Source organism: Fistularia commersonii, chromosome 15 (genome assembly GCF_037954325.1).
Source record: "Fistularia commersonii isolate RoL2024-O1a breed Wild chromosome 15, RoL_Fcom_v1.0, whole genome shotgun sequence".
Classification (NCBI taxonomy): Eukaryota; Metazoa; Chordata; class Actinopteri; order Syngnathiformes; family Fistulariidae; genus Fistularia; species Fistularia commersonii.
The window spans coordinates 17,327,740-17,351,048 of NC_141298.1; the positions used below are offsets into that span (position 1 = coordinate 17,327,740).

General features: G+C 45.1%; 1 protein-coding gene across 2 annotated transcripts; it reads right to left on the reverse strand.

Annotated features, from left to right (window-relative positions):
- Positions 1–801: 801 nt before the first annotated feature.
- Positions 802–20,040, reverse strand: c15h21orf91 (chromosome 15 C21orf91 homolog). Of its 2 annotated transcripts, XM_086160970.1 has the most exons (5): positions 19,915–20,040; positions 15,973–16,118; positions 4,119–4,625; positions 3,301–3,363; positions 802–3,138 (listed from the first exon to the last, which is right to left on the reverse strand). In XM_086160970.1, the coding sequence occupies exons 2-5, from the start codon at positions 16,097–16,099 to the stop codon at positions 2,963–2,965; spliced, it is 873 nt and encodes a 290-aa protein (XP_086017096.1). In that variant the 5' UTR covers positions 16,100–16,118; positions 19,915–20,040; the 3' UTR covers positions 802–2,962. The 2 variants fall into 2 exon arrangements, with proteins under 2 accessions (XP_086017096.1, XP_086017097.1); XM_086160971.1 differs by lacking the exon at positions 19,915–20,040 and having other exon boundaries at positions 15,973–16,605.
- Positions 20,041–23,309: the final 3,269 nt, after the last annotated feature.

Sequence of the window (23,309 nt, forward strand, 5' to 3'; positions counted from 1 at the left end):
ATCATTATTTTTTTCCTTTCAGTTTTGTCTCAAAAAAGAAGGGTTACGAGAATTAAGAGAAATAAATGAATTTCAAACAATTTACAGTGGAATGTCCCCTGGCAGTCTCCTTTAATTAAAAGTAATCCTCCATAATTATTTAGAGCTTGAAATTCCATGTTCATGTCATTATTTCAGCAGCAGCTGTATTTGTTTTCCAAATAAAACGAAGACACATTCTGACTTGTGACGTGCAGAACAACACCACGGATCGAACGGACTGAACAAACTAGTTGCCGTGACATTTTATTTCTATCTAAACTTAGACGAAAGTAGAATCTAGATAGTTTGTGTTTGAGGTTTTACACCGTGTGTAAAAGCAGTTCAGTCTAAGCTGTTTTGCACAATTTGTCCACATGAGAGCAGCAAACCCCCATTTACCTTCATAACCCGCCAGTAAATTCACCCACGAAGAGAATTAAGAAGACTGGCTGGATCATGAGATAAATATAAATATTTTAATGTTTTCTGCATCATTCTGTGGCGCTGGAGACAAACCTTCAAGTCGCTGCCTGTCGACAAGCAAGGCTATATCCCAATATGAGAAGAGATTTGACCTTGTACCATCATTTAGATGAAGACAAGATAAAACTTTGCTTTTTAATGGGATGAGGCAGCTGGGTCGCTCTGCTTAATCCTCGTGATTTTACCCCATCTTTATTATGAAAGCACTGGGGGAGAAGAAGCCCTCATGTAGCAAACGCATGGATGTCAGAGCAAAAAGAAACACTAGCGCAGCTCAACTAATATGACGGGCACGTCTGTAGTAAAATATTTTTATTGAAATGTTTTACGAATAAAAAAAAATACAAAGCACAAATCACAGTCTGTGTATGGTCAGAAAAACACACACACAATAAATAAAATGTAAAAACATCACACAATACAAATGCAGCCTTGTTGAAAATGAGGAAATGAAGTCAAGTGTAGAAGGTAACAGTTGTGTCGAACGCGTCCGATAAAAAAACGCTTCGACCAGCACAGAAACACAGAATTAAAAACAAACGGCAGCCCGAGGCGACGGCCTCGTCGTGTTTTCACAGAACACAAACACACACCGCGTCCATGTTGAAAACACAAATAAAAAAAAATTAAAAAAAAAGCGAGAACTCAAGACCGAAGGTTTGCATTGAGGATCTGTCGTCCAAAGACCCGGCACGTCGGGTCGGATGAGCTACACGAAAAATACGCACCGAAACTGAAGCTCAAATCTTTTTACTTGAAACCCTGAAAAAAAGGGTCAAATACATTTGAATCTCTTACAAAGAGAGATAAGCGGACAATGCAGAGTTTCTCCAAATAGTTCATTCGATTCGTAACCTTGTCTTTCCCCGGTTTATTAGAATCACGTAGCTCTGTGGCCTCCGGAGAAATACTCAACCGGCTAAATACTTAATAAGGCTTCTGATCTTATTTATTTATTTGTTACTTGCATAGGGTTCTTGAATAATAAACCAATCTCGATTTCAGCGTAAAGCACTGATAAACACCTTCCCCGCATCGCCTTTCTGTTCGGAAATCTCGGACCTCCGGGCTCACAGCAGACCCGGCCGCTCTGTTTGTATTGCATTGACATCGATTTTGGCTCTTCGCACGCCAACACCGCGGAAAAAGGGTAGGAAAACAAACAAAACGATGAACGAAACGTAAAAATATCAACCAGTCATTTCCACATCAACACCTTCGGGAGTTCAGAAAAAAACAAACAAACTCTGAATCATGATTACAAGCTGAATCGAGGCTAGAAATAAAAGAAGCATCTGCAGACGGGCTTGGGTTTGCCCCTTCCTCTGATGGTGGGGTTCGCTTTGGTTTGGCAGCTGGACTTCTAGCAGATCCACACGCGTGCTTCTAAATGCTGCTCTTTTGCTTCACGGCAATGCAACTACGTTTTTGTACAAAACACCCGTGTTGAGTCTTTGCGAGAATCTCTCCGGCAGTCAAAGCTGCGGCACGGGATTATTTGAATCGGCGGGAAGGGGGGAGGGGTCGGGGAATGTGGAATCCAGAATACGCGTCTCTTAAATGTGCGGCTCCTCGCCAGACGATTCTAACCGAGAACTAGATCACGAGCGCTCCAACGATCCTCGTCGTCGCCCCCGCAGACAAAAGCCTCGCGCCGATCTGTCTGGCGGCGCTGCTCCGGGGTATTCTGCCTCGTTCTCGTTGCTCCTGCAGAGATGACGTCTCGATCTCATTTAAATATGTGACTTTACTTAAAAGTGTTGTTATGCGTGCGTTTCGCACTGTTAAGTGTCGGCGCCAGCGTGTTGGTTTATTCTTTCCCAGAAAAGGGGTTCATTATGAGCCAGAGATGAGCGAATGTGCCACAGGACGAGGATTTATAGCTAAAAATGAAGGATTTTTGAATGCAAACTGATGACCAGTGCACCCATCAGACACGGGAGTGCCAGATTGAGCTACTTAGCAATTAGCATGATGTAAAAACGACTCTACGAGCTGGTAGCGCGCGATGCTAAGAGTAGAAAAACGACAGATATGAAGATTATCATTTCAGCCAACCACACTCCAGAGATCCATCAGCAAACGGAGTGTTAGGTTAAAAACCGGGAGAAAGTATAATCGGTGGTAGTTTGGCAGGAGTAGAAACAAATAATCATCCGTATGAAAGGCGTTCCAAAGGGATGCGCACAGGGTCGGGTCTTCAGGTGCGGCGGCTTCCGCCAACGCTTCGACGTGTTCGCTCGGAGTGCGTCGGGTGGAATTCAGGTCAGCTGCCCGCCGGCAATTTGTTTGAAACCGCGACGCAGCGTTAATCCTCGCGTCAGCGCGGCAGCCGTGAGACGAGCCCGAGCCGACCCGGCCCTTAATCCTGCGCCGTGGCGGCGCTCTAAGATGCGCTCCGTGCAGGTAGGAGACGTTTTTCTCGGCCGAGGCGTTTGTCCGTTTCCCCCGCGGCGCCTCATTCGGCGGGGCCGCCTCCGCCTCCGCTGGCCTTGACCCCGGCTCGGCTGATCTGTAACCAGGGCAGCTTGGCGCAGTTTTTGAAGAGCTGCTCGATGGCGATATGTCGCACGTGCAGCTCTGAGGACAGGGAGTCTTTCTCTTGCACGACGACGGTCAGCTCCTCGAAGACTTCTGCCGGGACAAAATGAGAAGATGACGGGATGAAAAAACTGCGAGGCGAGCCGCACGGAGAGAAAAGCAAACTCGAGGCTTCGCTGATGAAGAGCCGGCACGTCCGCCTGTCCGGTTATCTCACTGCTTTCGGTCAGATTCGTGCAAACCGAGAAAACTTACTCTGAACCTGCATCAGCAGCTGGCCGTTCAGCTGGTGAAGGTCTTCCACGCTCATTTGTGTTACTGGAAGGAAAGAAAAAAAAAAAAAAGAAGAAGTACAAGTCAGGCCTCTGTTTAAGAAACTAACGTTCATACCTGACGACAACCTGATATTTGCTAAGTGTGTCGCCATTAATGAAAAAGTAAAATGACTCATTGACCGCGTGCTGGACTGGCGGGAACCTGGACATCATTTACCACTCCTGCACGCCGGAATGTGAATTTCTATGAACCGAAAGTGAAGCCGAGCACGTTTTGTTCAACGTCTCGCGTGCCAATACAGGCCGGGGATACGGAGAGCGGGGAGGTTGGGATGTTGGCGCGCTGGCGGGCGTGTAGCGTGTACCTGTGAAATGCCTGTCGTGGTTCATTTCAAAGAGAATTTGAATTAAGGACTGGCGGAGGCTCCTGTCACATCCCTACAGTTATAAGCAGCTTAAGTTGTGCGGAGACATTCGGCAGCCGAGGGCATATTCCAGGTTTTAGAACGCCGACTTCAGCCGGGCGAGATTATAGTGAAAAGGCAAATGGAGGGCAGGGAGAGTTCAGGTGTTTTTCCTTCTGTCTGGCGTCATTGTTGGCTTCTTTGTTTTGTCTGGCTGATGAATAACCGCTGTGAGATCGCACACGGCGGCGTGCGAGCGGAGGGATTGGAGCCGGGGGAGTTGGAGGACCGCGTTTGTTTTTACTCTTTTCAAAGGCAGAAATGAAAGTAAAACCGTAGAAAGCGGTAGAAAAGCGGAGGCGCGGGAAAACCCCACGTTCCTTCACAGACTCACGTTCGTCTCTGCTGCGACCCCGCCGTCCTCGCTGGCTCTGTCCTCCCACGGGCGCCTGGCTCCGCAGGTGCAGCCCCTTCCTGCCGTCGCCGGACCAGATCTGGCCCTCGGACGGCGGCAGCAGCCCCAGCTCCTCCGCGGCGCCGCACTCCAGCATCCCCGCGGCGTAGTCGGGCAGGCCCGCGGCTTTGCCCGCGTCCCAGTGCGGCACGTAGCGCGGCACCTGGGCGTCGGACTGGGGCAGCAGCTTGTGGTCGCCCTGCGGGCCGTAACACAGCAGCCTGGAGGAGCGCCTGCCCGGGCCGGCGGAGGAGACCGAGTCCTTATTTTGGGCGTACTGGATGATGCGGCTCAGCTTCTGGCTGAAGGCCAGCTTCATGCCCTCGTAGGCACTCCGGGAGACCTTGGAGCGTGACAGCTTCTGGTTGGCGATGAGGTGACACTTTTCAAAGCAGTCTCTGTGGCCGCGCAGGGACTTGGAGTGCAGCAGCGTCGCCGACGGGACACCTGCATCAACACGGGGGACGGAGGGAGCGGCGGGTCAACGCAAACGGCGACAAATTCGTGCGAAGAATGGGAGGCCCCTCGGGGTGAGACGGACTTACCCGGTGAACTCCCCGGAGTAAATAAAAATAAAACATATGAGAGGCGGCTAAAACTGGCAGGTTGACCTATCGCGATCTCCGCGTGAAAGCTGCTTAGCGTGCCGTGGATTAGCCGACGCGGCCCGCAGATAGAAGGGTAATAGATTAACGCCGTCTCGGCGCAAACAAAATCTGTTCCGTAAGAACCGGAGGCCAAAGTGGGCCCGCCGCAAAATGTTTTTCACGCCTGGCAAATTCTGAAGAGTCTTTGCCGGTTTCTTTCCGGAGCTAGTTTCCCCGGGAGAAGACGACAATACGATCCCCATCTCGAAGGTAACGGGAAAAAAAAAAAGTTCACCGCGTGGGTCGACGTTCTAAATAAAGACTTCGTCCCCTGGAAGTAGGTGTGCACAGCGGAGCCGGCGCAATTTCTGGATCCTGTCAGGACACATGTAGTGCCATTTTCACATTCACGCGGATTAAAATACAGCATCTGGACCGAGATCGATGGAATCTCTGTGCAAAACGGGCCACGGCCTGGTCTTGAGCCGAAGGTGAAAAACAAGGAGCGAGCGCAGGACGACGACGTGCCGCTCTGGGTTTTCTTTTATCATTTCCCCCGTCTGTAATGGCCTTCTTCTAACGACACTCTTTTCTCGGCAGGCGGGCGGGCCGTACGTGACGGGGAGTAAAGCGGCGAGATCAGGGGCCGGCAGGAAGATGAGCAGAGGAAACCACAGGTCATCAGTCACCAGCGCAGCTGCTGAAGCCCTGCTGTTCGCTGCGGTCCAGAGCACCTTTACGTGTGAAAAAAGCTTCCCTTTTTTAAAACACGCTCACGACAAGACCGACGCTAGCAAGGGCCGCTCAGACGGGCTTTAGATATGCTTTCACAACGACAAATTCAATATTTTTACCGTGGCACTAATTCGTAGCACCTCCATATGCATGAGGGGAGCTTAAAAACATCGCATCTGCAGATTCTGAAATGACCATTAAAACCGAAATGAGATTCGATAAAACTTTTAATCCTGATCCCTTATGAGGGGAGGAATTAATCTCGGCTGGCTGTTGGATTATGGAAGGGACAGTTTGAGCTGGGTGTACCTAATAAAATGGCAACAGTACAGGAGCGCATCTCTCCGAATCAATACGTTCATTAGTTCATCCATAATCGACAGACTTTATGAATCAGAATCAGAAAAAAGTATATACTGGGGGGAACATGGGGTTGCAGCATCAAATTGTGAACATCAAAGAATAAAATAAAAAAATGAAAAAAAACAATTACGTAAACTAATAAAATTACATATATATATATATATATATATAATTTTAAAACACTTAACCTTAGACCTTAAAAACACTTTATAGCCTTGACTCTGACATTTTATAGTTTTATTTGTATTTCTTAGTCTCCCTCCTTCCTATTATTATTTATTATTGTTATGTTTTACTTGAAACTCTGGCACAACAATTTCCTTTGGGATAAATAAAGTTGTTCTTATTCTTATTCTTCATATATATATATATATATATATATGTATATATATATATTTAATAATTTAAAAACACTTAACCTTAGACCTTAAAAACACTTTATAGCCTTGACTTTGACATTTCATTGTTTTATTTGTATTTCTTAGTCTCCCTCCTTCCTACTATTATTTATTATTGTTATGTTTTAACAATAATAAAAACTCTGGCACAACAATTCCCTTCGGGATATATAAAGTTGTTCTTATTATTATTCTTTATATATATATATGTATATATAAATAATTTAATTATACACACACACACACATATATATATATATATGTGTGTGTGTGTATAAATAAATTACAGTAAAAAATCATCCAAATGGTAGGTAAGCTCGCTCTGCATTTATATAATAAATATATCACGAGTGGCATTCCACTCAGGGGTTCTGGTAAGGCGATGAGGGGTTTGCAGGGTTGCTGGGAACCAAAGAGATGGACGGCTCTGGGGACAAAGGTTTGGAGAACATGTATGCAAATGTTGATGCTTTTGTTAAAAATCCTTGTTTCAGAGTAACGCTAGTTGCACCTTCAGAGCGCTGGTATGGATGGATCTGACGGCGTCACCGCGTGTACGACGCATCATCTTACATCTACTGTAGCACTTGACGTGATACGGATCGGCGTTATCGCCGTCGCTCCTTCGGTGATCTCAGCAGCAGCTGCGCGGTTGTCCGAATTCATATACGCTTTGAATAAACAGGTGTGAGTTACTCTCTCGGCGTCGGCTGAGGTAAAGACTGCGAGCGTCTGTGGGATTTTACCGAGTGGCACAATGACAAAAGGTCCACGGCTAACGTGGGATGCTGGGAATCACTGGTGCTTCCAGGCCTCAGCGCACGGAAAGGTTTTTATATCTGTCACACAGACGGTTTTCGGACAGCTATTCTCAGCTCCGGCATTTTTCTCTTGTGACCAAACTACCTACAAAGACAGACCTTTCCAATGAATGGATTAGACGTTAGAGGAAGCTATGCTGAAGATATTAAAGCCGTGTGTGAGTGTGTTTTACTGGGTGTGTGTGTGTGAGCTTTACGTCTTCTGACAGGCTAATAAATCTGCAGACACTTCACTAATAGCTACAGGAACTTTCTGAAGCCACCGCATAATCCGATCAGTCCCAGTCACGGACTACCACAAAAACACACCGACTTCCACTAGCCCGGCAGAGGAATCATTGGCCCACAATCGGGGCAGCGTAGCAGCAGCCAAAGACCGCACTCAGCTAAGCTGCTTAGCACTACTGTCTTTCATGGCGGGCACAGGCGCGCCAGCGAGCGCGTGCACACACACGCACAAACACACACACACACACACACACACACACACACACACACTATTCACTGGAGGTGAATCAACATTGTTCAGCTGTGTACGCTAGAGACAATTAAGCTCAACACCGATGACCGAGAGGCTTGTTGTCACTGCTCTTTGGAGACTGAGTCAAGATTAATTTGTCAATGGCTGGAAGTGAACACACACACACACACACACACACACAAACACACACATAAAGGGTTTGATGAGAACATTAGAGAAGGAATGTCTACTGTAGGACTGAGTACACACAGGAGGACACAGGAATAAGTGACTTGCATTGATGTCCAGATAACCTCTGGCAAAGTGAGAAGGACAAACACCGTCAGAGTCAAAGGTTTCTCACCACTATTTAGGCGACCGCTTTCAGAGGCAAAATATGGGAGGGTCCTCCCGTATGTCGGGGGGGTGACAGAGTTTCTTCCCTGAGCTGGGTGAGGCTTCGCTGCAGATGCTTGAAAATGACCTCAGACTGAAGCGGTTCACGGCGCTAGCCGGTGTGCGTCCAGCGCTTAACTAGGAGCTTCGCGGAGTCCTTGTGGGCTCGATTATTTTTACCGTGGTTTTGGTTCCCATGGTTACTGGAAACCGGACCAAACTTCATTTCGTACCGGTCGAGTCGCGGCTGCATTTAGGGCAAAGCTGTGGGAAGGAAGTCCACGTGTGCTCCTCGGGCATTCCTCCGGTGTTACCTTTTGGGGGTTTTTGTTGACGCGGTTAAGAAAAACATTGGATGAGACGGCGATGCTCTCTTATATGGAGCTGAGAGGAGTCGCCTGCCACCGCTCCAACTCCCTCGCTGGGAAAATAACACGTGCTCGGGATTTTGGCTGGAAGAAGACATTAATTGATAGTCTTCCGTGCCAGCTCTTATCAGGACTGCAGGAATAACAATAGCCCAACACGCCGGCTTGGTCGGGGATGGAAACACGAACGCAAACGGGCTCCTCTGCCAGGAGCCGGATGAAATTTGTGATACCTATTATTGGAAAATTAAGAGAGCGTTCCAAGTTTTAATCGCGGGAGAAATCTATATCTTTTATTTAAGAGGTTTGTAAAGTGCTGGAGCTCAGTTGGAATAAGAGAAGTTCATTAAAACCCAGAGGAGGAAAGGATGCCGCGGGACTGAATAATTATTCATTGTTGAGTAGACAACGGACCGCTCACAATATAAAGTAATCCCGTGCCTGGAGAGAGATGATATTCCTCTGTTATACTGTCCTCCACTCACGGCCTGCATTTTTGTATTTAAGGAGAAACGGATGACAAATCGAGGTCACTTGGAGCCCGGGATGCTTGAGGCGACCTTCCGCGGACCTCCGGCTTTGCCCCTGACGGCTGCTGTGCACGGACTCTCTCCTTGACCCTCGCAGCAGCTGATGATTGAGCGTTGGCACGGGAAGCAAGTGGGACAGAGGTCGGCGCCGGGAAGGTGACAACCCGAGCTGCGCGACCCGGCTCCCAAGAATGTCGTCAGCAGCTGCAGTGTCCGACTTGGACGGCGGAAAAGTCCTGACGCGTCCGCGGGCGCAGCCGGCAACACTTGAAACTCAACACGAAACGCTGAGCGCTGCAAGCATACGGCAAATATAGCCAGTGTTTGTTCGCGGTATATCATACTTTATATTAACAATACGATATTAAACCGTCCATCTGTCGGGCCCTGCATGTTGGGAGGCGACAGTAATATCAACACACACATTTTTATGGCGGTCACTTGTGCGTGTTATTCCAGCAACAAACAAATGAACAGTTGTTTTCAGAAATGCACTAGCTAGTGCTGGCCAGAGGTAAGATTATATTGTTTCAACCCCGAAAAACAACCAGAAATGCACTATTAAGTGATAATAGCTGAATTTGTCACCTTTAGGCAGTGAGGATTAATTAGACTTAATCATATTTGCCAGCTTTATTTTTCTTGTTTATTCATACCGATGAGATTTAGCTGAAAGCAATGATGTTTACAATTAAAGCACTAGTTATTTGAGGGCGACTAAACAATCGAGACGAACTCGAGAACCCGCGTCTTCATCGTAAAGCGCAGCGATACAGTATGTGCATCGTAACTGCATTTCGACATACAGCTCCAGCCGGCAGGGACATAATTATGCCTTTCAATACACCCCAGGGTGAAGAGTTCACCCACAATGAAGGGGCTGTTTAGAGGAGCGCGCCACAATAGTCCCCGGAGAGCAGCAACCAGAATCAGCATCAGCTGCATCATTCCCGCTTCCAGAACAACTAGTCACTAATTATGTCTTGTGGAAAACAATAGTTGCCCAAGGCGGGGCTGACTGATATTTCGCCACTTTGGTTTCCATTAGTTATGGGAACAAGACAATTGCGACGCAAGATTTGCGATAATGCGTGCGCGTCGGGCAATAAGACGCCGTTTCTTTCTTGAGCGATGAAGTCAGCGGCGAGGTTTGGCCCCCCAACCCGTCCCCCAACCCTCCACCTCCACAGCCCAAACGGGGTCAGCTGCGCTGCCTGTTTGGTTCGGCTTGAGCCAAGATAACGGAGAGCGTTTGGTCAACATGAGGGGCGAAATCAATTTGGCGCCGTTTGGAGTCGGTCTTTCGTTTCAAGGAGCAACAACATACTGCGCGGACGATGCCGTCCCATCATGTCTTATATGTTATCCATCTCTGGCCGTAATGGAACATCAATCGATTGCAAAGTCCCGTGAAGAAATTCCCATTTGTCACAGCGGCGCAGGCTTTTCCAGGTCTACGCCTCCCATTTTTTCTCGTTCGCCTCAATTAGATATCCAGCTGTTGGGCCATGTTTTCAACTATAACAGTGTCCGCTCTCAAACACTTACAGGATGAAAACGACCTTCCGGGCACGTCATGTTGTTTCGATCTTACCCTTTTAGACAAAACTGTTACCGAGTAGCCCGGGAGGCTGTCGACCCTAAATGGTACATTTAGTGAACACTAATATAATACTGCTGTTACTACCTTTACTACAACTAGAGTAAAGAGTTGCCTTCTGCAGATCGTGATAAGAGCAGAACATTTATTTTCTTATCTCGAAACGCCACTCATCAGAGAATCCATTCTAAATGTCTATGTAATTGAGCCGAACGGGAGCGCAGATATCGATCGACCAACGGTTGGAAATGAATAATGCTACATTATCTCCCCCTTGGACTTATACCGATGCATGAAATGAAGTGGCCGGCTTCCTCTGCCCCGATTTCACTGCTCGGACTCCTCTCGCCTTCCGAGCAGATATGAATTTTATTTGCCGAAGCAACTGAGACGAGCTAAGCCTTTGGCTGAACCCAACATAGCCTCGATCTCGCTTCCCAAAGAGTCTGTCGCTGCCAGGGAAATAGCTGTGATTACTTATTTTTAAAAAAGGATATGATTTATCACAAGTTTACGTACACAGAGCAATAATAATATAAATATTGATTTCATAGTATAAGTAAATGTAGGACCCAGTTGCAATTGTTCTTTTCAGTTGTACTGCTTGTGCTGAGCATACAATTACGTCTGCATGTAAGTATCTTTGGATGAAAAGCCCAGTCGTGGTTGAAGAGAAAATGAAAAAAAAAAAAAAATCTGGCTATAGGAATGTTGTGTTTTTCATTCTGAGCGGTTTGCGGTCCGAGGCCAGCTGGTAACGTTACCGAGCCTCTGCAAAAATGCTGTCCGCATTACGTAAGCAGATAAAGGAATAATGTCAGGATTTAGCCGAACCTGGGAGCTCAGTCATCTTGTCTGACTGGAAGCCAGGGGAACCATAAGATTTGCTTTTATATTTTCCAGTTCATCAAACGACTTCAGGTCAGAGTGATGAAATAAATGACAAAAAAAAAATGGATTCGTGATGTCAAATTCGTGAACGGTTGTAAACTTTTTCATGCCGCAGCCACCCCGCGCCCCCCTTTTGTGTTTCGGCTTAGAAATAAGGGCAAACGAAAACACGACAATGTCAGATCATGTGAGTGATGATTTGCCAGACTGCCGGCATCACAACTACTGATGGTATAAACAGTACTTTGTCACATTTGAAGGGTTAACAATTGCTATTGTTTGCCTTTTCATTTCAAGTGTTCTATGGGCAGGATTACAGCTGACTCTTTAGAACCAACGGGGTTTCACTGTGTTGGCCATTTCCTGTGTGTTCATGCAAAAACGGGGGGAAAGATCTGTGAGAAAGACAAGCCAGTGTGGAAACATGCCCTCAGCCTACAAGAACATCTGCATGCAGGTCAGTCTCCGTCTTCTGTGCGGTCTGAATGACTTACATTCAGAGATTAGCGAAACAAGAGCGAAACCTTTACACGTATGATAGCATGCGGTGGAAGGAAACGCAACACGCCAGACAGTCAGCACTTCCTTCTTTCCTCCCACGGCTGCTACCGTTCAGTCTGCCGGTCGTTGTCATCAGTTCGCTGCTCCTTTGAGCTACGTGCTTCGGTTGTATAAAACAACTGCAGACAAGACGGATGGAAATATCAAGATTCATTTTTTTCCCCACCTATCAACTTGAGTTTTCATCAACGCCCGTTAAACGTTGCCTCCCCCTCACCTGATTCTCCACGTCGCGACGGCGTCTTGTCGTTACCATCGATCATGTCATACGCAGAATCCAATTAACGCAAACCGGCCGCGGTGACTGACGGCGTAAATCCCTGTGAGCGCCAGGACGGAATTACGACATATTTCCATTAGCAGCTCGATCCACACAAAAAAAGACTGGGATTCTAATTTTAAACAACAAGTTTCTCTAAACCCAGGGGCGTTTTTGAGGGACTTCGTCAGGTGTCACATTACCTGCCGACGTCATCGGCATCAATCGGGAAAATTCCCCTCAATACCTCTATTCTTTTAGCTGGAAATGCAGAACAATTACCGGAGACGTGCTGAACTGGCTCTGGGTGCTTTGGTGAGGAACTGCTCAGCCCCCTCGCTCTCCGCGGCGCTGTGTTGACGCTCAAGGCTGTGTAACCAGTCCACGGCACAGATGGCGTATAAGACAAAAGAAAATCTTCTCCAACTAAGAAATGCCCAGTAAGAAGAGGTTGACTAAAGTATAAATAGCAAGAATATCTATCTAGGACCTTTCCGATGGAACCCACACACAGGCCAAAGCAATTTCCTCAGGAAACGACCACTTGGAGCTCCAACAAAGGCTACGCTTCCCCGGCATTCATCCTACTTTCAGCTGTGCTCAAATCTATTTCTACAGCCATCAGAGCTTCTTCTGCACCTGGTGCAGTGGGCTGAAAATTCAGCGGTGAAAAATCTGCGCCCTCTAAATAGAAGCCTCTCGCTCAGAGCTCATACACAATCTGCCGAGCTCTCGAGCACAGAAAGTTACGATCACCGGCGAATTCTTTTTGAAGTATATGTCGAGGTAAAGCGCCGGCTTACAACCGCGAATACGCCGCATGTCAGCACCTGATGTGTTTCACAGACAAGTCTGGGCATCTCCGCTCATTTGTCTCGGTGAAAATGAGCGCCGACGTAAAAGAACTTCTCATAACTGGACTGCTTTCTGCACAGACACAACTGCACGGTCGCTGGTCGATCGGAGGTTAACGTCGCAGCGCCGGCATTCTTCCTTTGCGGCCAGAAACACATATGTACACAAACATCTAGGAGTGTTACCAGCGCCGCGCCACTGAAGGACACGCTCGGCATGACGAGGGCGATTAAAAACCTCATGAATATTCTTCTACAATTCCTTACAGTTGAAACTAAGTACATGTAGAAAGTAAAATAGAGTGCACACAATGTGCAGCCCTGCTTTAGAAGAAGACACGAGGCGCGTCGCTTCAATTGTTTCTTATTAATATTCAGAGCCGGCAACGACCACGGCACCGATGAATATTCAAGAGAGTCGCCCTTGAGATAGCGGGGTATTGTTTGGGCCAGTAAGAACAGACTCATCTTGTTTGTTGTTATAGACCCAAGGATGACTCTGGATGTGCGACGAGTGCGACCACAACCTGAGCGGCCAATGGGCACACGACTCAGCCTTCAGTTAAAATCAGCTGGATTCTGACTGCCGCTTGCAGCACGGCAGGCCTCCTGCAACCACACGCTCAGCTGCATCACGGCCATAAGCTTGTCTGAAAGCATCCCGTTTGTCTTCCCCTCATACCCCGCTGTTCGGTAACGTTCACTTCATTGCCTCGCAGGCTCTTATATTGGTGGTGACACTTCAGGAGTTCATGGCAAACAACGAGAACACCTTTTCTATGAAAATTAAAAACCTTGTTGGACACACTTGCTAGTTGTGTCAGAGGCTACTACTGATCTGAAAATATTGGTGGCCTTTTTTTTTTTTTTTTTAAAGCTTTGCACTCAGCGTTCTGTCTCCATCTTGGCTTTTTAAAGCGAGAATCAACCATTTCTGTTCGAGCAGGTGACACTTAAGATTGAGAAGATTAAATCTGGATGAAGCATGAAAAGCTCTGGTCGAGGTTCATCAACATCAAGCCAGCGTGAACTCCTTGCGTGTCATCGTTCGCCTCTTTCGGACATAAACACTTCTCACAAACAGAAATCAGGCCGGGCCGTAAACCTACGTTGTCACTTCAGGTCTGTAAATAACGGAGACTTTCTGGGAAATGTGCACAGACGGTCGGGCGCCATGGGAACTTTAGAAGCATATCTATATAGATATGCTTTAAAAGGCAGCGTCGTCAGTAGCGACCAGACGTGAACTTCCCAAAGACGGGACTTCTCTCCAGTTGTGTGGCAATCTCAGAAAGGGTTGTTGCGAATCACCCTCCTGCAAAGCACTGGCCCATTAAAGACTCTGATTTCCAATCAATCTTTAGATTCAAACACGCGGGTCAAATGGCCGAAGCCTAGTCGATGAAATCATGCAGATAAAGAAGGATTAAATATTAGTGCATCAACTGTGACGGAAACAGTGGAGAAAAAGTTTCGGCGACAGAATTTTTCTTTTCCCTCCAAGGAAATGTACGGTCATTTAACACAGCACTTACTGCCGTCATTTACTCAGTGGGTGAAATTAGAGGAAATGACGGCGGAAATGAAGTGATCATGACCGGACTACTTTGCCCGTCGGCGAACACGCTACTTGTGCAATCATGTCCAGAGGGGCCTTCCTGTTTGCTGTTCCATCGACGAGCTGAATACGTTTCACACCGAGTTTGAACCGGGCATGTCTGGTCAGCAATAAGTCTTGATTTTCCCCCCAGCAAGAACCAGGATTGATAAAATGATCTCATCAGGCATCGCACCGAATGCTGATAACGCCTGCGAGACACTGGAGAGGCCTTTCGTGAATGACCTCCAGTGCACGTAGGCACACACGGAGATACGAACTGAAGAATTTAAATGAGTGTTTGACTTGTCAATGCAGGGCGTGCTGTGGGTCAAAATAACAAAGGTCGTGTTTTTTGTTTTGTTTTGTTTTGTTTTTAAATGATTACTGTCAATTTAGCTTTAGTTTTGTTCAACGTATAAATGAGAAACTATTTATTACGAAAAGTATTCTATAATCCCTAAGAGGTTCATAAAGAGCAGGAGAATAAATCAATACCCTGATGTTCAACTCTGTCAGGACATTAACAGACTAAATAAACTTTCATACATATCCATTTCCTCCCACGTACCACAAGATATTATACAATTCCGGGAGCTCTGATAGTAATAAATAAAACGTACCCATTAAGATGGCACAGATTTGAGCACACGAACGCATCCAAAAACACTTTGCCTCATCGCAACACCAAACACAGACTTTGCGGATCTATGTGATCAGCGCCAATGGAGGGATATATCTAATCTCCTCTGGTCTGCCATTCTTCTTCAAATAGGCCACTCATTAATTAAGGGAAGAAAAACACAACTTCAAACACATACCCTTGAGTTTGAGTGACACATCAAACAGGAGAACCACAGTGTTTTCGCGGCTTCGGTTTTACAGGCCCATTACCCCGCCGGTATCTATCCAGGAACAAGATGATGTCCCGGGAGTGGATGAAAGAGGAGTGTGCGGAGGGTAACTGAAGCGGGATTTCAGCGAGCCGTTAAGGGTTATGAGACTACATGACAGCTCTTTGTGCTGGCACATATGCGCTCTTATGGGGTCAGGATATTAATGCAAGAGTGATTTATTGTGCGGCGCCGATTCTGGTGAGCCCCGGCAGCTCAGGCCACCGCTGATCTATCTAAGAGCCGCCTTTGTATGAAACCTGCCGGGGGAAACTTCTGGGGATGAAGATAAATCTTAATTCTGAATCCTGCGGGGGCGTATAAGAGCGACGAAAAAGTCCTCCGGTCCTTCTGTGCTTCTACAATAATCCCAAAGTGCCATCACTCCGAACTGACGGCTGCAGGATGCAATAAAATGTTGGCGGCCACAAACACGGGGGGAACATGCCCACCGCGTCCCCTCACAAAATATTCCCGTTACCTTCAATGCTCAGCTCGAAGCAGACGTGGCAGAAAGACATGGTCCCGGTTTCCGTCTCCAGCTTGCAGACGCTGCAGATGTTGTCGTCGTTCAGATCGATGTTCACAAACTGCTGCTCTTCATCCATCGTGCTTCAAGGGAGAGAACTGGGAAAGAGAGCACATGGCTAAATACCAAAGGGTTGCACGACTTGCCAGCTCCTCATTGCTAATTAGGTCACGCACACATAAACTTATTAAAAATGCATTTTTTCATGTCAGTAGGGAGCATATTTGGCTCATATCATTTTTTTTTTTTTTTTTGGTACAATATACAGTAAAATACCATTTTCAACAGTGTCAATGGCGTCGGAGTTGAATCGCTACGGATTCGAATACGAACTGTACGGATAACTGCGAAACAGTGGGCAGATTGTGCCTCTTCCCTGTGAATCAAGTCAGTCCTTCTGTAATCAGACTGCCGGCTGACAAATAAGGTCCTAAGAGGTTAAACACAATCTCATGTCATCCACACAGGGCATCCACATTCCAGGCGATAGCGCTCATTTCTTAAAACAGCAGTTGTCTCTGTGGGTAGGGATTGGAATCGCAGTGCTGCACAGCATGACTACGCTACACAAAGCCAAAAACACAGAGTTTTAGAAAAGGAAAAATAATTACAGAAATGAAATGCTCTTCTAACAACATCAGTGTTCATGTCATGCGGGCAATATCTTCAGTATTAATTACTGAGGGATTTCCAGTTCCAAAAACAATACTTAGCCATAGCGTACTGGGTAACGGTAAGGCTACTTTTTGCTTTATTTTTGCTTTTGTTTTTTTCAGTTTGCACAGAAGACTTTCACCAGGTGCACTGTTGACATAAATGGTAGTTCTGAAGTACTTTTCTGCAGTCTGTCTGTACAGGCTTAAATTGAAAATCGAGTTTAGTTTTCGTTTTATCTGTTACCGTGCACTGTGCTTTAGAAAGCAAAGAACGATCACCTGGTGACCTGAGTCAGGAGGTGGGCATTACTAAAGCAAATCTTCTCGCCTCGGCGGATTTCAGATTTCCAACTGGTGCTCGATCTTTTTGGAAATCCACAGACCAAACATGACGCAGGAGACAGTTCGGCATCCTGCCATCAGAGTTCAGGAACGTGTTACACGACGGCCAATCAGACAAAGAATGTGAGATGGAATAGCTAGACTAACAGGAACATTGAAACATCCTATAAGAAGTTTAAATAAATGACATCCAGTTCCCAAAACAAATACGCCCTTCTTTTTCATCACCAGTGAAAATTAGTTTCTTGTAGAAACAAAAACACCACATCAAGTTATACACATATTTGCTGAAATTTCCCCACTGTGGGATGATTAAAAGAAGAGTCTTCTTCTTTTTCTACACACCGCTAAATTGGGTGTACGCAATATTTTCCTGAACAGGTATTGGCCAGCCCTCGAGTCAAACCTACCCCGGATGAGATAACCGGTTGGGCTCGGTATGTGAAGCCGCTGGAAATTGGACAGAAAGGAAAGGAGACCAGTTGGATCGCAGGTTGAGAGCACACGGTAGCAGTTTCCAGGCTACCAAATCAGCCAATTCTTGCATAAACGGGCCATAAATTCCAAACCAGCCGGACACAGAACTACACAATCTGCAACTGGATTTAACCGAGTCCAGTAGCTACAATAAGATTTATCTACAAAGTCAGTGACCTAGATGACGGAGAATCTTCACAGACAAAGGCAGCACTGTGGAACATGTCACGCTTCAAGCAACACGGCCAGTAGTGCGGCGTCTACAACCACACGGCAATGACTTCACATTGAATGCCTCGCCATCATTAACAAAGGCGTGTTGTATTAATAACGTCTAAAAATGCAGAAAGAGCAACGATAAACAGCCATTGCAATTTCTTGAATGATAGACTTACAGACACTTCACATAGTGAGCGTATCTCCAAAGATATTTAGGAATATATTCTGCTCATTATTCAAAGGCACCCTGTGGTTTTTAATATTCTAATAGAGCGTATCCTATCGCAATAGATTTAGTCATATTATCTTGCCAAACAAAAGATTAGAAGCAGCTGGACAAACCTTTGAGAAAAACTCATTTTCTCAAAACATTGGAATATTGGACTTTTTGAGCCAATTTTAACGGATAACAGTTTAACCTTGCGAGTTTCACGAGTCACCTAATAATAATGTTTTTACCGTCTGTTCGTGTAACAGAAAAAAAACTACATTTTTAGAATGCGAAGTCTGATTAAACAAATGGCATGTCTGTGAATACGCGACATTTTCAGGTTTGAACCGCCGCCGCCGTCTCTCCTTCTGTGAGCCTGACTCCAGGCATGTTCACACTGTCAATGCCCGTCTCTATCTCCACCCAGCAAGATATGATCCGTGCTGCTCTTTTGCCATTCAAGTCTTTGCGGTCTTTGTCTAGCCTGCATCGGCTTCATGATGAAAGTTCCAGTGTGCTAGGGGAAAGACATGAAACACTTGTGTTTAAAATGATCACAGGGAAGTTGGCAGAAGAAGGATCTTTTCACGCTGAGATTCTCTAATGAGTTATGTCTGAACGTGTGTGTGTGTGTGTGTGTGTGTGTGTGTGTGCATCACTCTTAAACAAGGACTCTGCATCTGTGAGTCTTCTAGAAACCCAGACAGCAGATCTAAGCAGATGTATAAATGTTGACATGGCCATAAAACATGCTCATGCAATATTTCGGAAGAGAAATTGTGTAATAAGAATGTGCATCCAGTGCTTCACACTAGTAATTTATCTGTGTATATGTTCATAAGTGTACAATATTTCATAACAGCTACATGTACAATATTTTTTTCGTTCTCTTCTGCACTCCTTATCTTTCACTTAATACTTAAGACACTTTATAGTTTATTTCTATGTCTTATTCTCCCTTTTTCTCTTAATTTTTACTGCTATTCTACTATTAATTATTATTGTTATATTTTTCGTGTAACTCCGGCACAACAATTTCCTTCGGAATAAATAAAGTTGTTCTTATTCTTTTTTTTTATGCAGATATTTGGATGGAAAGTTAATGATATTTTACAGTATTTTAATATGTTATTGTTATAGATGTAAGTTATAATAATGTTTAAAAAAATGCTAGTTGCAAATGGTGTAAGTGATGAAATAAGTGATTACCGAGCTCAATATAATTCATCTTCAGATCCCAAATCTGTTTGTTGATGTTCGGGATTAATAAAGTTGTTCTCATCTCATCTCATCTCATCAAAGTCCACTGCCTCAAAGTGCCATGTGTTAAAAATACATAAATAATGTGGGTATTACTGGAATTCTAAAAAGTATTAAAATCCTACATTAATATCTATGGAAAAACAAGCTTGTCCAGTAACCAGGTAAAGTCAAGATGCTAACAACCCCCAACCGGGGCTTGTTATTACCTCATGGGTGCCTTGACAAACAGAGAAGCAGATGTCGGTTAACTAAACAAGGATTATTATTATCATTATCATTATTCTTATTATTGAATATCTTAATGATTATTATTGCACATTTGAGTTTTAGTAGCACTAAACGGAGGCTGCCAGTCAGAAACGTTACAGTTCATTAGCGGCTCGTAGGAGTAGCTTCGAACGTCAACAACGACGGAGTTACAGGTTACTATTCAAGTTTTTCACCCCGCCGGATTCCCGAACACAAAGGAACGGTCGCTATAATGCGCTTTTCTTTTCGTAAAGACGTTTTAAACACACGCCTGGATGTGGTTATTCATCCGTGGGTAGCGAGTCAAAAGCGCTACCCCACTGTCTGTTTACACACCGTTAAATAAAATGAAGCTAGCATTAAGTTTAAGCTAGCGGTGGCTACGCGGGTATCCTCCGGTGTCACCGTTATTTGGAACTATTTCAGAGCAAAGCAGAGCCGCGCAACATTCAACGACGACGCTCTTGAAACACTCACCCCCGTGGTCTTGAAAAGTATCTTCAGGTGGATTTCACTCGGTCCCGGGCGCCTCGGTGCTTCTCCCCCGCTCCGGTGTGCGTACGGGGATCGGTAAGCGCCGCGCGTCACGGGAAAATCCACGAACGGCTTCTGGTCCGCAACAGGAACCTCCAGCCGCCGCGCAGTGGAGCCCGACCACTCTGTGCATCCGAGGGATGTAAACAATCACCGATTTATCTGTGCGTCGTACATTCTGCCACGAATCACTCAGGAAACGATTTCTCTCAAATATAAATGCGGTAATTTTGTATGATTACCCCGCGGATCGGCGTTTGTTTGATGAAAATGGCTTATTCGGGAGCTCTCGCTATGTAAACACCCCCGTGAGACACAACATGGTACGCTCCACAAGCGTCACCATAATAATTCCATACTCGGACAGAAGTTGGGTTATTCCCCTATGTTTTGATTTTTACGTGAACGTGTCTATTTACCGGAAGGACTTTTAACTGTTGAATAATAAATGTCACACATTGGAACAAGGTTTTTGGGGGGGAATTACGGGAATTGTTTGTGCCTGGAAACATTTGGACACATGGGGGTTTGATGCCAGCAATTCTGCAGCTCCTAACCAGGTGAGGCACATGAGGCCCTGCCTCACCTACAGTATAAAAACAAATAGTAGTAACAAAATAGTTATTAATATTACTGATCTGTGTTATAAATACATGTTCTGTATGACCCTAATCTTTTTTTTTTTGCTTACTGTCGGAGCAGGCAATCAGTATCAATACATGTGAAAACATGTAGTGAAACTGATTAACAAACCAGAGTTTCAAGTTATAAAAAACAGCAAAAAATTAAATTGAGGGTCAAAAAATGAAATGGTGTTATACGCCACTATATTTTTGATTCTTTAGAATTCGTATGAATTGTTTTGAACACATGGAGGGTGCATGGCAAAGTTTTTTCAATGCCTCATATGTTCCCTACGTAAGTATTTACAGTTGTAAATCTGATTTTGAAGGAGTCAGTGCCTCACCAGCCATCAGCCTCACTGCACGCCACTGATGAGAGACCGGCCTGTAAACAAGAACCCTACGGTCGCAAGTTGTTTCTTGGCTATTATTTAGCTCCAGCTAAGCATCAGATAGGGTTTATTGACATAGCTGCCCTACAACTCAGCTCTAGCCCACATTATTCATCGGTCTGCAGTCGTGGCAGAAACGAAATGGCGTTTCTGTTTTCCTTTGCATTCAGAACATTCGGACTGCACTTGGAAATCAAAGTATTTATTTTGGCTCATGAGTAGAATAAGATAAGATGGACTTGATTGTTCCCACTGGGGGGGAAATTCAGTATTACAGGATATAAAAGTGTGCCAATAGTAATAATAGACAGGGATATGCAAATAAAGGATGTAGATATATCATAGAAAACAAAATATGAAAAGAAAAGAAGATATTCCCCGTTCAGAGAATGGTGATAGCAATAACAGGTGTACAGTAGGAGATGTGGGTAGTAAAAATGAAATGATAATAAGTAAGGTGTCCTGAGATATGCATGAATATAATATAAATATAGATATTGCACCGATAAGAGTGGTAAGTAGAGATGGAGAGAGTGGGGAAGTGCAAAAAAAATCATTACATTTGCTGCAGCTGCAGCAACACGAGAGATGCATGCTGATCCGTGCGTCTCAGGTGACTAAAATAATCCGTGAATAGTACATTTAGTGGTTTGAGGAACAGAGCAAACGATATTCTCATGCCTTAAGTGGTCAAAAGTGGAAGTCTACGGGTTTGCACAGCGTTTAATTCACACTCCGGTTTCGAATAACCGTGTAGAATTTCAGCATCTTAAATCTGAAATGACAGAGCAAAGGACCGGGCGCTCAGAGAAGGAAACACTGTGGCTACAAGACTGTGGAAATGTGAGGGCTATCTTATATCAAGCTGTGGTTAGTGTCTGCGTTGCTGTGGCAAATAATTATATTTTTGGGAAGCGACGCGTCAAGCTGTGCACTGGAGTTGCAGAGCCGATGGACCCCTGCAAGGAATACCTCGCGTTTTTTCGGAGGTCAAAGTGAAATTCCAGACACGATAACGGGAAGTTTTGTCTGTTTATTTGTTTTAAATGGCTTGCGCCGTGAAACTATGTGACGATGACACTCAAATGATGCAATTACCACTCAAAGTCCTTTTCACTTCAGTGGGCAAGATTGCCAAACACGTGTGAAACTCAAGGCCCGCGGGCCAAATGCGGCCCAGCAAATCATTTTATGTGGCCCGTGAGAATGTCTTAAAAGGTCGTATTGTCTTAAAATAAATAAGTCAAACACGTGCATTGACCATAAACTACATTTCCCACAATTCATGCCGATCATCATGCAGTGAATCCACATCAATGCCTTTTGCAACAAGTGGAATTGGAAATACAAATGCTCCCTGAATGTCCGGGAAGAGAAAAGTTGATGCAGATGGAAGGCTGTTTCAAGAAAGATGGGAAGGTCAATACATGTTTGTGTTTCAAGGAGAAAAAGCGGTATTTTTTTTTGTGTTATGAGGCGGCAGCGGTCATCAAAGACTACAATCTATGTGGGTATTTTGACACCAAACGCAGAGCTAAGCATGCTAAAGTTAGCCTTCCAGAAAAACGACAAATTGTCTGATAATTAAAAGCCAAACTCCGATGGCTGCAGAATTTGTCCACGAAAGCCGCATCCCAAAACACGGCAGCAGTGAAAGCTAACGTTGTAGCAGTGCAACTTGTAAACATGTTTTTTTACATCGATGCAAATGCATATGCAACATTTTGGATTTGAACGAGTTATTTAACACTAAGGAGCAGTCACATTTATTTTATATTACATTTAGTTACATTTATACTGTTACCTTTGAGGGCCAGCATTATTCTGATGAGGCCCTCCAAGTGTGATGTCAGGAGACAACCGCTCATTCGCGCCCCCTTGTGGCACATTCTGGTATTGCAAGTAGAGAATAGGGAACTTCCAAATAGTACCTTTACTGTAATTGCGGTGATTTTCAGCGAAGTTCTTGACAGACTTTGCGTTTTAAGGGGGAAATTCTTGTGAAACCATCAGAGTATTCGTGTATCGCGGCCGTTCTGTTATTGCATCTTGCTCTTTAGCTCATCCCACATCAACAAAAACACTGCGCAATTGTTTTGCAAAGCGGCGTGTAGAGAGGCGGTGCACTAACATTGACTATGTACTTTTGCAATTATAAACAACAGCTGAAGAGGCCATTTTCTCCAGCATGAGCTGTAATACATTTCAAAATTGACGTATTTTTACCAAAGGAATTACTTCAACATGCAGGATGTACAAGACATTGAATCAGAGGTAGATTTATCAACCAAAATTTCCTTTGTTTAATGTCCATAAATCTACT

Excerpts from the sequence above, each read along its gene's own strand:
- c15h21orf91 (XM_086160970.1), bottom strand. The coding sequence starts at position 16,099 with ATGGATGAAGAGCAGCAGTTTGTGAACATCGATCTGAACGACGACAAC. Across the intron at positions 4,626-15,972 it reads CTTCGAGCTGAGCATTGAAG|GTGTCCCGTCGGCGACGCTG; the intron begins GTAACGGGAATA and ends GTGTTGATGCAG. Across the intron at positions 3,139-3,300 it reads GCTGCTGATGCAGGTTCAGA|AAGTCTTCGAGGAGCTGACC; the intron begins GTAAGTTTTCTC and ends TTGTCCCGGCAG.